This window comes from Pyricularia oryzae, chromosome 4 (assembly GCF_000002495.2).
Source record: "Pyricularia oryzae 70-15 chromosome 4, whole genome shotgun sequence".
Taxonomy (NCBI): domain Eukaryota; kingdom Fungi; phylum Ascomycota; class Sordariomycetes; order Magnaporthales; family Pyriculariaceae; genus Pyricularia; species Pyricularia oryzae.
Window position 1 is genome coordinate 4,841,128 of NC_017851.1, and position 17,149 is coordinate 4,858,276.

A 17,149-nucleotide genomic window follows, 5' to 3' on the forward strand; every position below is an offset into this window, starting at 1 on the left:
GTTGGCAACTTTCTTTATGATAATCTAGGCCCAGTCTAGTCTAGTGTAGTCTAGTGGTATGGGTGGGTTCTTCGGCCCCCTCTCCCGAGCTAGTCTTTGGTCCTTGGGGTGGAAAATGGTTCAAATCTTACCTCCGAGCGATAGGGTTTGACTGCCTAGGAGTTCGCTTTTGTGTTTTCTCCTCACGGACCAACAAACTCTAGACCTAGTGAACTCCCCAAAAGGATCAAGGAGGGGAAACGCCGCACCCCTTGCTAAATTACTGCCTGTCTGGTGCAGATCTTTGTTTGCCATGCATGTGTCATCATCTCCAACGATTCAATACATGGGATTTGTGTCAACTACTGGTAGTGAATGCAACCCTGTGAACGGACGTGCAGTAGTGCAGGGATATACGTCGTAGATAACTAAGTTAGAGTTACCTAGCCATACATCCAACCAGCATTGAGAATTGGCACCGTAGCCTAAATTGACAGTCCATGAGGGCTCACCGTGACACCGGGTGCATCTTTGTCATTCCATCCTCCGCGTCGTCCATTTCCCCTTGCAGCATCTCCATCAGCACATGCTCAAACTTGGGAAGTTGAAAGGAATCGTTTTGACGGTGTTGAGAATTGGCAGATGGGCACTGGGCTCTAGAGTCAGCGCTGAGCTCGACACCGACGAAGTCTGTCAAAACCCCCGCCTTTTGATTGGAAGTAGTAGTAGTAGTAGTAGTATTATTTAACGCCGGGCTCGGCCCGGCTTGTTAGCCGGCCGTTAGCAACCTCCCGAGGGGTATCTCGGCGCGCGTTCTATCTTCTTTATTTACACAGGGGGAAAACAAGGAGGGCAGAGGCGGATCGTGCCTGACCGGGTTCGGGCCCGGTCCTGCTTAGGGGGTTAGTTCACTGACGCGACCCCGTGCCTAAGGTGCACGGAGGGTTCGTCTGACGGCTTGTGCCGTGAAGTGTGGGTGAAAAGGCAGTAAGTCTATTCCTCGTCAGAGTTCGAGTCGTTTACGATCGGTGTCCCTAGGCGTAAAGTGCGTTCGTGGCGCGCGGGGCGCTGGCGGGCCGCTCTGGGGCGGGCGCTGAAGTAGTTGGTGGCTATCGAAAACGCCTGAAAGCTTGTCGGTTGCCCGAGGCTTGTCTGGAAGAATTTGCGGCGTTGGGCGCGGTCTGGCGGCCCGACCGGCCGGTCGTTGTCAGGCCACGGCCAGTTTCTCCACACCGCCCGCGAAAAGCGGCAGTGCACCGGGTGCTCAGGGGAGGTCCGCTTCCAGCACCAGGCACACGAGGTGTTTGCATCCTGGTGGTTGAAACGGTCATGGTAGGCTTTGAAATCGCCGTGGCCGGTCCTCATGGCCAAATAATGGCCCAGTAGGGGTCTTGGCAAACGCAGTTCCTCGGGCTCCTTTCTCGGTGTGTATTGGAATTTCCATTCCCTATATGCGGGGGACCGTTCACAGAGTTCTTTACGCCACCAGTCCTTCTCTATATTCGAAAGAATGGCTCTGAGGACCGTGCCGGCACCGCTATACGTGGTTTGCTGAGCCCTCGGGTCTGGGTCCGGCGGTCCGGCGGAGCCGGCCTTGGCCAGCTCGTCAGCCCGGTCGTTTCCCGGGATTCCCTGGTGCCCAGGGCACCAACGGACCCGAACCTCGGTACCTTGTTTTCGGAGTAGATCGACAAGGTCATGGAACTCCAGAAAGGCCCATTGGGACGAACGCGGCGCGTCGCCTCTAAGACCCCAAATAACCGAGGTGCTGTCCACACAAATCCAGATCCGGGCGCCTGGCTGGGCCTTGGCTGCCGCCTGTAGCCCTTTTAGGGCGCCAATCGCCTCGGCGTCGAAAACGTGGCTTTCCGGCGTAATAGATGCGGAGCCTGCGGCAAATTCCAGGCCCGCCCTAAAAGCGGCCCATCCGTACCCTATTTGGACGCAGTTGTTTTCGTGTTTTTCCGAACCATCCGTATATACCACGATATCGTCAGGTGATACCATGTCCAGCCATTCGATAAAGCGGCGGGCCGCTTCCTCTTTCGGGACTCCTCCGGTGGGGTCAGTGCGAGAATCCGGGGCATTGCGAGGTGCGCGCAACTCTAGTCTCCGGATCCGCGGGAGAAGTTGTGCAGCCGTTTGCAGGGTCGTGGCCGAATGGCCCGAGTTGCGGGCACGAGGTGTTTCACGCAGGCGGCTGACAAGGGGGTGCCCCTTGTCCGCGAGCCTTAGTCGGGCGCCGTATTTCAGGCGGGTGTAGGCCAGCGCGACGCGGGCCGAGGGTAGTCCTGCGTCCCTGAGAACAGTGGACGAGGGGGTGGTTTTATACGCCGGGAGGATTGCCCGTGCCGCTAAAACCAGCGGTTTGTTTAATGTTTTGAGGAGTCCTTTTTGCTTGTGCGCTGGGTTGTACCATGCCTCGGCTGCGTAGGTGGCCGAGGAACCCACGCATGCCACCGCTGCCTTGCGAAGTGCAGCCGCAGGCGGTCCGTATCTTACTGCCCCAAAGCTTTTAAGGTGGGCAGCGACCGCCATTGCTTTGGCAGCCCTTTCGGCCACGTGGCGGCGCCCGTCTAGCCGTCGGCTGAACCAAAAACTAAGCCAACGCATGCCCGGGTAGCGCTCGGCCCCGGAGGCGCTTTGTCCGCGTCGACCGCCCGGTAGTTGGACCGGGGTAACCGTTCTACCATTAATCCGGATTTCCGGGTTGCGACCGTGCCTTTTCTTAGTGATATGGATCACCTCTGTCTTTTCCGCTGCAAAATGGATCTTCTCTTCCGCCGCAATTTCGTGCATATCCCGGAATTTATCTTCCAGCCAACGTACGTTTTCCTCCAACGAGGGTGACGATTTCCATGTAAGCACGTCGTCTGCGTATACCAACCGCCACTTCGTACCGTTTTTGACGAGATACGCCAAATATAGCATATATAGGATCGGGGAAAGGGGAGACCCTTGCGGGGTGCCGCACCCAAACCGCCTAAAGCCCGTGGTCGTACCCTCCAGCCGGACTCGGGCCTGGCGGCCGCTTAAAAAATTAATCACGAACCTGAGGAGCATTTTACTAAACCCGAGGCTCCGCATTTTCCGTATTAATCGCCCATGGAGGAGGGCGTCGAAGGCGCCTTGGACGTCGCATGCGACAAGGGTGACTTCCTCCCCGCGAGCTAGAGCCTGCTCGATATCGTGGGCGAGGGCACAAACCAGATCCGTCGCCGATCGTTTGGGTAGGGCACCGCCGTGGGTGCAGCTAAGGAGCCCGTTGTCGTGTATGGCCCAAGCTATCCGGCGTGCAACGAGCCTCTCGAGGCCTTTTCCGATGCAGGAGAGGAGGGCTATAGGCCGCCAGGATCGAACGCTGCTCCGGTCTTTCTTCCCCGTTTTCGGTAGCATCGCGACTTCGGCCTTCTTCCAAGGCGCTGGGAAATGTCCGAGTTCCAGGCAACGTTGGTAGAGCCTGCGCACCGGCTCGGCCAACGAAGCCCATCCGGCTTTTAGTAGCCGGACGGTCAGTCGGACCCGCCTGGTTCCAAGCTTTTATTAACGCTCAGCTTAATGAACTGCTGGACGCTTTCGCGAGCGCCTACGCAGACGACGTGTTGATTTATACCGAGGATGAATCGGAGCAAGTCCACTTTGAGCAAACCGAGGAGGTTATTTACAGGTTGCACAAAGCCGGACTCCAAGGCGATATCAAAAAGTCAAGTTTCGGCGTTTTCGAAATCGAGTACCTGGGTTTACTTCTAGAGATCGGTAAAGGTATCCGCATCGACCCCAAAAAGGTCGAAGCCATCACCAGCTGGCAATGGGACGACATCACCTCCGTTTCCGCAGTACGATCCTTCCTAGGCTTATGCAATTTCGTTCGGACGTTCTGCCATCACGCCAGCGAACAAGCAGAACCTCTGACCCGATTATTGAAAAAGGGAGTCCCGTTCGAAAGTGGCCCCGAGCAGAAATCTGCCTTTGAAGCGCTGAAACAACTGGTGGTCACCGCCCCCGTGATGAGTTTCTTCAAACCCGGTATGCCTGTCAGGATGGACACCGACGCCAGTGGCAGGGCCACCGCCGGTGTCGTGTGGCAGCAACAGGACGATGGCAGCTGGAAGCCAATCGGCTATTCGTCCAAAACCATGTCCCCTGCTGAACAAAACTATCCGATTCAGGACCAGGAGCTATTAGCTGTGATTAATACGCTAAAGGACTTCGAACCAGCCCTGTTGGGTACCAAGTTCTGTGTTTTCACCGATCACCAGGCCCTAATTTATTGGTCGACCAAGAAACTTTTGTCCGCTCGCCAGATACGATGGGCTGACTACCTGGCCAACTTCGACATCACCTTTAAATACCGTCCCGGCAAGGATAATGTGGCAGCCGATGCCCTTTCGCGCAAAACCATCGACAACCCTACGGTCAAGGCCCGAGCTGTGTTAGACCGCACCATTGCACTAATCCCTCCAGAAAAGATCGACTCCCGACCCGGCGAACATCTTCCAACCATTAGCAACTTGGAACCCTCCGCACCGCAGGGAGCTGACCTGGTGGCCCTTATCCTGGAAGAAAACCTGAAACAGAACCTAGGTCACCACGACAATTTGTTAACGGTACCCGAGACTACCCAGGATGGCAAGATCTTCTTAAGAACGGCTCTCATCCGCGAAGCTCATGAGCCCAAGATCTTCGGCCATGGAGGCCAGAATAAAACCCTCAGCCGCCTGAAAAGAGATTACTGGTGGCCCGACAGAAATCGAGACGTTAAACGCTACATTAAGAATTGTCGCGAATGTCAACGCAACAAGGTACGACATGATAAGACGCCTGGGCTGTTGCACCCACTGGAGATCCCTAGACGGTGTTGGCAGCACGTAATGGTAGACGGCAAAGATATGCCCAAGGATAAAGAAGGCTATAATTACGTCTGGGTCTTCATCTGCCGATTGACCAAACTTTTGGCCACCCTACCGGGAAAAAAGACGGACACCGCGGAGACCTTGGCCATGCGGTATTATCAGACCGTGTACCGTTGGAAAGGCGTCCCCGATTTATGGCTTTCCGACAACGCCGGACCGTTTATATCCGAGTTCCTAAACACTTTAAACGAGTTGACAGGAACAAAGCATAAACATGGAAGCGCCCGCCACCCTCAAAGTCAGGGCAGCGTCGAAATTACTAACGCTGAATTGGATCAGAAAATGCGCTTTTATGTAGACAAATACCAAACGAATTGGCGACGGCATATCCCCGCTTTCGACTTCGGCCACAACTCGTCCGTCCACGCCTCTATTGGCATGGCACCGATCGAAGCAGAAACCGGAGCTCGCCCTAGAGACCCGCTCTCTTTACCTTTACCCGAAGAAGACCTGGAGACCGGTCAGCAACAAAAGGCGCTGGAAATGGTCCGCCAAGCCCGGCAAGCTCAGGAACTGGCCCGCAACAACGGACTCGGAGCGCAAATAGAACAACAGAGGCAGGCTAATAAGAAGCGGCGACCGGTCGATTTTACGGTGGGAGATGCGGTTTACGTTAGCAAAAAGGGTTTTTCCACCGAAGCTCCTACGACCAAGTTGGACTCGCAAAATGCAGGACCATGGACGATTCTCGAGGAAAAGGGCCACAGCTTCATTCTCGACACCCCTGCCTGGTATAAAGGTAGTAAGTTGTTCCACGCCAGCCGATTGCGCAAAGCAGCAACGGATCCATTACCTCAGCAGTATCAAAAGCCGGAACCACCGGTCGAAATTAACGGAGAACCGGAGTGGGAGGTGGAGCAAGTGTTGGCCTCACGTTTATTCGGACGAAAGAAAACGTTGCAATATCAGGTATCGTGGGTCGGACTCGACCCTGATGAGACATGGTATGAGGCCCGCGACTTGAAAAATTCACCAATACTGCTGGATACCTTTCACAGGGAGTACCCGGACGCAGCAGGACCTCCGGTAAATTTGCAACAGTGGATCAGGAGCGCAGCAGAGGATGTTTTTGCGGAGGACGGACCCGAGGACAATGTTGCCGAGCACGATGCGAAAAAGACACGAGAGCGGAGGAAGGCCCCGAGGAGACACACGTGACAAACTCAAGACTCTGACCGCCTACGTCGATCAGGCCTTAGAGGGGGGTAATGTGAGGATCAGGCCCCTAGACCTACCCTCAGAATCACGTGAGGATCAGGCCCCTAGACCTACCCTCAGAATCACGTGAGGATCAGGCCCCTAGACCTACCCTCAGAATCACGACTCGGCTCCACACCGAGCCAGGGATCGGACAAGGATCCACTACCTCCGGATTTAAGCGCGTCTCTTGAGCGCGTCGACGATTGTAATTTCTCTCTTCTCTTCAGTTTAGAATTTTCGTCGATAGCGCCTAATACACTGAGGTTCTCCAATGTATGCCTGGCCGTGACATTAAGCTTAAATCGGGCTGAAACCAACTAAATTATTAGCAACGGCTTTGTTTCCGCGCTTTGTTAAAAACATAACACCTACCTATTTAACCTGACGCGCTTTTTTACTCAAACACAATTTTGTAACGCGCATGACACTTTTTTATTTTATTTTCCTAGGATTTAGCTGGTATTGTACGGAAGTTTGTTCAACTATATAAACCCAGCTAGATAAATATATGCGTTTAGATAAAATAAATAAAAAACAACGTTTACAACAAGAACAATTTTTTTAATCCCGCTTGTCATTACAGGGTCTGTTCCCAGGGGGGGGGGGGGGGGGGGGCTGGTTTTGGGGAAGTTCCCAACACAGGGACGGCAGTACGACACTCCTACCGGGCCCAAGAATTTGTCGCTGGTATTTTCACAACGCTCTCAAGCATGGTTACTTGGGATTTGGGTCCGGAAGCATGTGCTTAGCTCGTCGAGTTGGTCACTATAAGTTGGATATATGTGCGACAAGCCCACGCTTCTTTCATTTTGGGAAAATGCGCCTTCATCCAACCAAGTGAGTTCGTGTGATTCAAGCACAAGCGACCGTTAATTTGAAATCACTTCATGGCACAGACACCGGTATTGTCGACATGACAAAGGTAATGGTTATTTGTGTCGTGAAATTCAATATTACTAAACGTTAAGGTGTACGCTGATCATGCTAATCTTCCCAGGAGTCCTGCACTTCAGGAGTACCTGTAACCTGTGTACTATTTGTGAGATTCGTTGCTTCATTACTGCATTCCCTGGACAATCCCAAACAACAAATTACTGGGTATACCTCAAACCATCACCAAACCTAAAGACGGGGTTCTCAGTGTCGTACGGCACGTCCTCCCTCGACGCCTCGACAGCCTTTTGCGAGCGGGGCAGGTCAAAGGGCAGCCTTCCCTCGGGCGAGGCCTGGCCAAAGACAACATCCAAAAAGGCCTCGCTGCCGCTGCCGAAGCTGCCGAGCACGGCGGCGGCGCTCTCAAAGATCTCGGGGACGGCGGCCGGCCTGTCGAGCATGAGGTCGACGATGGTGGGCACGGCCGAGTAGATGGCGGCCTGGCGCGCCTTCTCGGTCGCGTTGAACTCGAGCGACCCGGCGTGGTAGTTGGCCTCGAAGCCGCCGGGGCGCGGCTCGTACGGCGCCTGCAGGCGGAGGAGGGCCAGGTCGGCCTCCTGCGGCGTCTTGACGACGGTGAACTTGCGCGCCTCGAGGAGGGTGGCGTTGAAGCCCTCGACGTAGAACTTGGTCGCGGCGTCGGTGTTCTTGAGCGGGAGGATCTCGTCCTTGTTGGTCAGGAGCGTGTAGGCCCTGCGCTGGGCGTCCTTGCCCAGGCGGAGGTACTCCTCGGTGCCGACCAGCTTGGCGGCGGCCTCGGGGTCGACAAAGGGGTTGTCGAACAGGCCGAGGAGGAACTTTTCGCGCATCAGACGTCTGACGGACACGTCGATGCGCTCCTCGCTGATGGTGCCCTCCTTGACCAGCTGCACGATCAGCTCGGGCCGCTGTTCGCCGCCAAACTGGTCGACGCCGGCGTTGAGGACCATGGCGGCGCGCTCGAGCTCAGACAGGTGCTCGACGCCCCACGCGCGGGCAGGCATGTCCTGTCCGAGGATGACGCCGTCGGTGATCAGGCCCCAGTCGGAGACCACGATGCCCTCGAACCCGAGCTCTTCCCTGAGCAGGCCAGTGACGATCTGCTTGTTGAAGGAGAAGCCGACGGGGTCGTACTTGGTGCCGATGGGGCGGGAGTAGTAGGGCATCATCTGCCTCGCGCCGGCGGCGATGGCGGCCTTGAAGGGGATAAGGTGGTAGTCAAAGTTGTTTCCGGGGTAGGTCTGGTTCTTGCCGTAGACAAAGTGCGAGTCCTCGCCGTTCTCCATGGGGCCACCGCCGGGGAAGTGCTTGGTGACGGTGGTGACGCTGCGGGGGCCGATCTCCTCGCCCTGGAAGCCCTTGATGTACTCGACCAGGAGCTCCGAGGTGAGGGTGGCGTTCTCGCCCCACGTGTTGCCGAGGCGGGCCCACCTGGGCTCGGTGGCCAGGTCGACCTGCGGGTGCAGGGCGGCGCGGATGCCCACGGCGAGGTACTCCTCGCGGGCGACCTCGGCGAACTTGCGGACCAGGCTGGGGTCGCGGATGGCGGCGAGGCCCAGCGACTCGGGCCACTCGGAAAAGGCGCCGGCGCGGAAGCCCGTGCCAAGGTTCTCGGTAAAGCTGTGGCGCGGGTCCGACGAGATGGTGACGGGGATGCCGAGGCGGGTCTGCAGGGCGAGCTGCTGGACCTCGTTGATGAACTTGGCCGTCTCCTTGGCGTCGACCAGGTCGCCCGACAGGTTGAAGTGGCTCAGGAGCATCTTGGCCACCATGGTGTCGGTGCTGTTGCCCCGGGTCGAATCGTTGAGGGGACCCTGGCTGACCATGAAGTGGAAGAGCTGACCGGCCTTCTCTTCAATGGTCATGCGCTTGATGAGGTCCTCTACACGCTCGTCGACCGAGTACGAAGAGTTCTTGTAAGGGGGCAGAACATCCGCCCTGCTGTTCACTGCACTGTACGAAGCAGAGCTGATGAGAGGGAGGTAGTTGCAGCTCACCCCCAGAGGGAGCAGGGCCGCGGCCAAGGTGGTCAGGTCGGTTCTCATGCTGGGCCAATGTCCGAAAGAAAGACTTGAAGGGCGGATGTTGGATGAGAAGCCAAGAGGTCATCCATCTTGGACCTGCTCCCGAGATTCCCCAACTATATATGAACAAACTAACAATCTCAACAAAGACACCTTGCCGATGCCATCGCCGTCGACTGCTCACATGTGCTATCCGAGGTCTTGGCGATGCGCTTTCTCGGTGGCTCTGCGGACAATAAAAAAGAAGAAAAGCGGGGAGATGATGCAACTCGAGGGCAGTCGCTTTCATCAGGCTACCTAATTACTGTACTACTGGACAACAACATCATCTTACCAAGATCGCTTGCCCGGCAAGCTAGTTAATACGCAGATGGAGCTCGGCAAAACACCGGGTTTGGGCGGAGGAAACGCCAGCTTGGCATGGGCCCATCCCCCATAGTTGGTTGGTCCAAATAATGAAAAGGTGCGTTCTACCGAGGCAAGAGCAGATAGTAGATGAAAGACGCAGGATTGATTACTTGATGAATCTGTCTGTCAGTTGTGCGACGGCGCCGCGCCCAAGATGCGGTTTGTGTTTCTACATCTCTTGGAGAGTCGTATAACGTCGTCTTGCCTCTCCGCGCTACCAAAGCATATCCTACTCTGGCGCAATGGAAGTTTTCTTCCTTTTCCGAGAGGACAAGGTCGTATTGACATGGCAGGAAACCTCCCAGGTCGGCCGGGATAAACTATACCGAACGCATGGCATCAATGCGGAGACCCCAAGATTTCTCCAAAATAAAGTGGGCAAGGCGGGGGGGAATCGCATGGCTGGGTAATTTCCCTCAATGGGTCGGCATTTGATCACCTGCCCTGGTTTTCTTTTCCAGAAACTTACCGAACGTCGCCGTCTTGGAAACGAGCATCACTCACCGCCGCTAAAAAAAAGCCGGGGTTTCGCTTTCGGGTCAAAAGAACCAACCAAGCTCGCCTACCTCCACACTTGCTCCCCGCAGTGAAGCTGAAGATGAGCTCCTTGGCAAAGTGGAGGGCTAAAATTTGCTTTTCACCCGGCTCCAGAACATAACAGCAAAATCATGTCCACCGACAAGGAAAATTTTCCATGTGATTACGTAGTAGTATACCAAAAAAAATGCCCGTGGTCAATATTTACTAGATTGTTTCCTCCACATTCTATGCTACTCCACTTGCCGACTTTTCCGCCATTGGTCGGAGGAAAAGTCCCGCAAAGAACGTGACATCGCAGGGTTTTCTCTATAGACGTGACGTTGGTTGTACAAGTACTGTAATAATACACAAAAGAAGAAAAAAAGTGGCTGTCCGGCACCGCGGATGCGGCCGCTATTAATACAAGACGGAGAAAAACAGCTTTTGTTTCCAAGCTTAACGTCGATGAGTGAGCGTCGCTAATGGAACAATCAATCTTCCTCCATCATGTTGTTCAAAAGGACCCAGCCAGGGCTTTCGCGCCAGGCTCATCATCGCCGTCCGAAACATCGAGCAGCATTTTGACGTCGGGGATCGACATGGCATTAAAGCAGTCCAAGGACCACTTTAGTTCCTCTCCGTCGGGCGAGGCGAGATGAGCGGCAGGGTCGCCAGCGAGGAAGCCATCGGTTGAGCGAGTGTCATTTTTCCTACCAAAACCTCTAGACTTTGACCCGGCCGCGCGACAAAAGTAGACGGTGTACTGCGGCGGCTCCTGGGCGTTTCGCTTCAGGACGTCGAACCCGAACCCGGAGCCGCGCACGTGCTCATAATATAAAAGATCCATGTCGTAGATGTCTGCGATCTCCTCTGCTGCTGCCGCCGCCGCAGCCGCAACTGCATCGCTGACGTCATCGCTCTGCTGAAAACAATAGTCGGCCGACCGCCGGCGCCGCGGGGTACTGGAGTTCGGGTCGCGAAACGCGTCTTGGCGCTCCAGCGACGGTGGGCGACGGGCTTGGCGACGCGGAGCAGGCGGCGGGAGCCCGTCTGAGGATCCCGCGGTGTGCATGTCCACGCCTTCGGTTGCGCACGACGCCCAGGCGATGCGGCTCCGCGGGCGCTGTCGGGGTATGGTGATGGGGACGTCGCTCCTCCGGGTGGCGTCAAACGCAGATGGACGAAACGAGCGGCTGCTGTGGTGGCGGCGCCCGGGCCGGGGACGTGCGTGCAGCCGGTGCGCATCCTTGAGAGCGTTGTGTTCTCGGATGGGCATCTTGGCGCAGCCGCCGTAGCCGCAGTCGCATCTCGTGCGGCGCACCTTGGGCGGGTGTCTCGGGGGACGCGGCGCGCGGGTTCGGGACTCGTGGCGTTGCTCGCGTAGCGCCTCGGTCATTCCCACCAGGGGATCTGATGTGTCGTACAATGCCAGACCCATTGCTGTCGGAAGGGGAGTGTCGGCGTGTGGGGTTGATAGAGGCAGGGTGGGAAGAGGAGAGCGAAAAATATCGCTGAGATGGCGATTGTGGGAGTGATTTACCTTGTGTGCTTGAAGTGTTGGAGAATGTGACTGTCCAGGGGGATGGCGCAATATCCTTATAAAACAGAGATGTGAGTGTGTTGGGGGCGTTTTGCCATTGTAGTATGGCTAAAGCCGAACAAAATGCGGCGAAGGGCAGTCATTTTGGTACAATCAAGACCATCCAGGCTGCCGGTAGGGTTTGGTGATGGATTCGGGCGTTGGTTGTCGCGGAAAGCATCGGAATTTTGTTGCGATTTGCAATTTTGGGAAGTAAGCTGCACCTGAGTCACTGTGAGTCCAGGTGGACAAACAAGTCTGGACAGAGCCAGGCACACTGAGTTGACTGTGGCGTAGCGCCATCTTGGCCCAACGCAGGTCTTGGGTAATGGTGGGGTGGGCCCTATACTGCCTAATTCAGCACCAATAGAGAGAACCCACAGTGATCATTTGTCGCTTCGAATTGCGCTGTCGTCAGGATGGTCTCAAGCGCAAGAGCAAACAAGAAAGCCGCTACTGAGTCTGCAAAAATGACTGGGGGAAGAAAGAAGAAAAAAAAAAGAAAAAAAAAGGGCTAACTTGATCCCGTCCCTGCTCCGTGAGTTTTCGGCAAGCTACAATTTTGTGGATTTTAGCTATGCTGAGCCGAGACATGCCGATTGACATCAACCTCAGAAACACGGCGTTTATGATGTCGCGTTTTGCAAACCAATCGAGCGACTCGCTTGCCTTTTGTGTTTAATTATTTATGCAGTTTAAATGTAAGCAGAGGGCTGCTTTTTCGACCACCGATACCTGACACCGTTCAGATGAGTCAAGGATGACAGATGGAAAACATGACAAAAATCGAGAATACGATTCCCTTTATTGCCCCGTTGGGTAGAGAACTAGTCATTTCGGGCGCTTATATGCAAGCGCTAGTGGTGCAGCAGTCTGCCAACGAGTTTGGTGCCTGTCTTGTCCACACAGACGTGGCAGACATCGCCCAGGGCACATGTCGTATGGTCCATCGCGATCCGACACCAGCACCACGGATGCCGTCGAAAGGGGCGAGAGTGTCCCCACGTCTAGGAGGAGACGCGACATACATACATGTACTTGTATGCAGGGGTCGAAAAGACAGCACAATGGTTCCTTTTTGGTTACTTTTATTTTGACCAAAAAGAAGGATGATTTAATCGCTCACAAGGACATAAATAGCATAATATTCTAGCTGTGGATGTGGATCAGACAGATCTGCACCCAGAATATATGAATAACGGTAATATCATGTCGGGTATGCACCCCATGCATATTGCATGGGCGTAATTCCGGAGCCGAATCTGAGATTCATGTATGACGAATCGCACGAGCCTCTGAGCTTCAAAAAAATAAAAAAAGCCGGGGTTGTGCTAGACTAGGAATAGTTCGTTGTAACATCTTCATAATAGCCCTCGGAAAGCTGCGGGGTTAATGACATCGCTATGTTACTGTATAATCCACATTAGAAGTGCAACGGAATTCTCCAATCATTGATCACGGTGACCTTTGGTCAGAACGCCAAATTGGAGGTGTTAAGGTGGCAAAAGAAAAGACAAGGAGGCTAGGTGGGGATTCCTATGTTCAACTCGTGATTTGTCAAAATCTCAAATTGGTAACTTACAGAGTTTGATATTGTATCTGGCAGGTAGAAGTTCTCGAACCCTTCCTTTTATGCAAGAAGTTTTACGTGCAGAACGTTTACTGCCCGACTAGGGATGAAGGTTTACAAATATTAAAATACACAGCCTTTTCGTTTCTGATATTCCTATTGTTTTAAGAAATAGGATCGAACTGTAACACCTGTCTTGTATCAACTTTGGTTATTTTGTCGTGTGTTCAATCTAACATATAGATAGGTAGGTAGTTGCAATCCTGGCAATCTGGGTTTTGTTTCTGGTGCCTTGCAAATCTGTCATCGTTTTCTCCCCACTGGCACTAAGCCCTTTTCTAATTAGGTTTTGGCTTATCTTTAAATGAGGGACTTTTTCTCAAGCCAAAAGAATCATTGCCCAGCACAACATCGTTGGCGGCAAGCCCTCCAGAGCAGATATGTATCTCGCCACCGCCATAGTAACGATCAGCTTGTCCCGCACCTTTATGCAGACGGGCATGGATGCACACTGGAAATTCGATCCAAGGGCAGCCTTTTCAGGGGCGACAAAGTCCTCAATTAAACATGCATCAAGCAAGGTGGTTCCGGGCCCGCGCATATTGTAGGGTGCTGGTGTAGCTGGTATGGTTTGTGTGGCGATTAGTATTATTGATCGATTTGCATTGTAAATATCATTTCCCAGGTTGGTATTTCTTCATGTGTGGTGGTGAAAGAGCAATTACCCAAAATGGCTTCGAGAACTCCTTACCCGCAGTTGGATGGATAATTACGTCAATCTCGGCCCTTTTTGGAATGCCTCCTTGCAACGCTCACTTAGTTACTAGAACTAGAGACTAAAGCTCATCGGTTGTGGACTATATGCTGCTGATATGTAATAAGTTCTTCGACTAGAAACAAAACAACGTTGGATGCGCAGCCAAGAGTTTTCGTGTACTAATCAGTAATGTAGCTAATCTTGCCTGCCCGTGCGTAAGGTAGGTGACAACACATCACCTGGCATCTATTATTTGCGGGAGTGAACAACGGGCCGAATCTCAACTATATGAGCCCAGGACACCCTAAAGGTTTCTGTGTCACTGGTGAATGAATAAAAAGCGGAGTCTCCTTAACTGGTGACCTGACAATTGTGTGGATTACTTATCACTGTAAGATTCAGGAATATAAAGTATCGAGAACACTGAAAACCTTCAAACTTGGTCTATTCTCCGGATTCTCATTCTTTCCCGTAACAACATGGCTTCAGCACGCACATTCACTGACCTGATTCTGTCGCAGTGGCAGGATCATCCACACTGCGCCGAAAAGACCAAGACGACGAGAGTGCCCATCAGCGGGGGAGACTTGACCATCGCCGATGTCGTGGCGGTTTCGAGGCACTTGAAGCAGGTCCGTCTTACACCTGAGTCGGTAAGGGCTATAAATGCATGCAGCAACATTATCGCGGATAAAATCGCTCGGGGGGAGATCATCTATGGAGTCAATACCGGGTTTGGCGGGAGCGCCGATGCCAGATCCGATGACCTCGACAGGGTTCAGCAGATTCTGATTAGCCATTTGACGTGTGGTATTATTTCTGACGCCGGAAATGGTGGTCCCAAGTCAGACCAGAGCAATGGCCACGCCCAGAACAATGGGCATTCAACCCAGAGCAGCGAAGAAACCAAAGCCATTGCACCTCTGCCACTCACCGATGCTCTCGCGGCAACCTGCATGCCCGAATCATGGGCAAGGGCGTCCATGCTCATCCGACTAAACTCTCTGGCTGGAGGAGCATCAGGTATCCGAGTGGAGCTCGCCGAGTCGCTAGTCAATCTCCTGAACAAGGACGTCGTGCCACGCATTCCAGTGCGAGGGAGCATCTCTGCCTCGGGTGACCTCAGCGCCCTCGCGTGGATCGCCGCCCTGATGCAGGGCAAGACAAGCGCCACGGCCTACAGCGGCCCGAGAGACGGGCAGGGAAAGACGGCGAGGCGAGTAACCCGAGCCGATGTGGCACTCGCCGACGCCGGCATATCTCCCATCACCTTGCACGCCAAAGAGGGCCTGGCCATCGTCAACGGCACCGCTGTCTCCGCCGCCGTCGCGGCGCTGGCGGCCCACGAGTCCCTGCACCTCGCAGCGCTTTCCCAGGTCCTGACGGCCATGAGCGTGGAGGCGCTCAGGGGCACGGACGAGAGTTTCGATCCGTTCATCGGGCGCGTGAGACAGCATCCCGGCCAGGTGGACAGCGCGCGAAACATCAAGGCCTTCGTGGCCGGCTCGAAACTGCTCAAGGGACCGCCCACCCGGGGCGATGGCTTTACGCTCCGCCAGGACCGCTACTCGATACGCACAGCGAGCCAGTGGATCGGCCCCGTTCTCGAAGACTTTGGCCTGGCGTACGACCAGCTGACCACGGAGCTCAACTCGGTCACCGACAACCCTCTGATCGACGCGGCGTCGGACCGGGTGCTGCACGGGGGCAACTTCCAGGCGCGCGCAGTCACGTCGGCCGTGGAGAAGCTCCGGCAGGGCCTGCAGAGCATCGGGCGCATGCTCTTCACGCAGTGCACCGAGATGATCAACCCGGCCACCAGCTGGGGCCTGCCTCCGAACCTCTGCTCCGACGACCCGAACGACTCGTTCCTGTTCAAGGGCCTCGACGTCGTCGTCGCCGCCCTGACCTCGGAGCTGGGCTTCCTCGCCAACCCCGTCGGCTCGCACGTGCAGACCGCCGAGATGGGCAACCAGGCCATCAACTCGCTGGCCCTCGTCTCGGCCCGCTACACGCTCGAGGCGGTCGACGTGCTGTCCCAGCTGGCGGCCGCCCACCTGCTCGCGCTGTGCCAGGCCCTCGACCTGCGCGCCGTCGAGATCGAGGGCAAGCGCGTGGGCTCCCCCGACGCCACCAAGTATCTGGGCCGGGCCGCCCGGCGCATGTACCGCTTCGTGCGGCACGACCTCGGGATCCCCTTCCTGGGGGAGAGGCATCTGGCTTCCTCGTATGGTCAGGTTGGCGCTACGGCAAATGTGAGCCCGAGCATGGGGTTATACAACACTCGCGTCTACGAGTCGATCAGGTCTGGTAGGTTGTATCAGGTCGTTGTCGAGTGCCTCCGTGACGTTGAGAGGTAGTCGGTTACAAACGGGCAGCGTTTGTAGTCATGATAATGCCTCCCCAAAGCCCAACTTCACAATTTACAAACCTGACGAGAGCCTGCTTGCACCGGGGTTCGAGTCCTGGAGGCCGGTGGTTGAATGTGGGTTGTATTACCCAGTGCTTGATGGTCCGCAGGATAACTAGTGAGCCTAACCTGAATATCTACATACTTTGCGGGTAATTTGATGCAATATCTGCAACAGAGTTACTTTTGCTCGAGTTGTCTACAGTCTGCAAGTAGCCGTTCAATCCGTGGGCCGCGTATTCTTTATCAATATTTAACCTCATGACCATCTTTCATATCATATTTAACTCCATTGCTCTGCTTGTGACATTTGCCAAACCTTCCCAGCCATACTGGCAAACCTCCAATTTGACACAAGGGGCCTGGGCGCCCACAAAATTCTTGATTCTGTCCCAGCAGCTCCGATAAACATGCATCTCGGGGCTTTCATAAGCAAAATTGGGCCAAATCAGAAACGCCTTGACATGGCCGTCGTCAAACTCCTTTGCCAAGCGGGGGTGGATTAACTTGGTGTCCTTCGAGTCGCGGCTTGACCGAGGCAGCACAAGAGAACATTGCCAAAGACCAAGATACTAAGCAGTCTACGATAGGTAAGAGATAAGGCACCCAACCCATCTGAATCTTCTGTGCCGTACTGGTGTCTCAAGCGAGATAATGCGGGGTGAAGCCTAAAGATCGCTGCCGAGTTCATTGCACCATGAAGGGAAGTCGGGGAAGAGAATGCTATAGCGGCTTTCAAATACGTGTAAAGATGTCGAACATTGCAGAAATTGCATCTTTTGTCTCCAACCTGGGCTCGTCTCACTGGCGCCACAGTTGTGCGGGTTGGAGTCGTCGACCATGCAAGCACTAAATCGACCTCGGGCGGGGCGTCGTCC

General features: G+C 54.7%; 3 protein-coding genes across 3 annotated transcripts; 2 read left to right on the forward strand and 1 right to left on the reverse strand.

Moving 5' to 3' along the window:
* Nucleotides 1-7,183: 7,183 nt before the first annotated feature.
* On the reverse strand, nucleotides 7,184-9,049 carry MGG_10038 (beta-glucosidase C; the record flags this gene model as incomplete). The annotated part of the gene is made up of 1 exon (XM_003717418.1): nucleotides 7,184-9,049. One exon carries the CDS (start codon nucleotides 9,047-9,049, stop codon nucleotides 7,184-7,186), a length of 1,866 nt encoding a protein of 621 aa, XP_003717466.1.
* A 1,283-nt stretch (nucleotides 9,050-10,332) lies between these two features.
* On the forward strand, nucleotides 10,333-12,782 carry MGG_17241 (uncharacterized protein; the record flags this gene model as incomplete). Its single annotated transcript, XM_003717419.1, has 2 exons — nucleotides 10,333-12,473; nucleotides 12,688-12,782. Exons 1-2 carry the CDS (start codon nucleotides 12,302-12,304, stop codon nucleotides 12,780-12,782), a joined length of 267 nt encoding a protein of 88 aa, XP_003717467.1. The 5' UTR covers nucleotides 10,333-12,301.
* A 1,558-nt stretch (nucleotides 12,783-14,340) lies between these two features.
* MGG_10036 (phenylalanine and histidine ammonia-lyase) lies at nucleotides 14,341-16,221 on the forward strand (the record flags this gene model as incomplete). The annotated part of the gene is made up of 1 exon (XM_003717420.1): nucleotides 14,341-16,221. The coding sequence occupies one exon, from the start codon at nucleotides 14,341-14,343 to the stop codon at nucleotides 16,219-16,221; it is 1,881 nt and encodes a 626-aa protein (XP_003717468.1).
* Nucleotides 16,222-17,149: the final 928 nt, after the last annotated feature.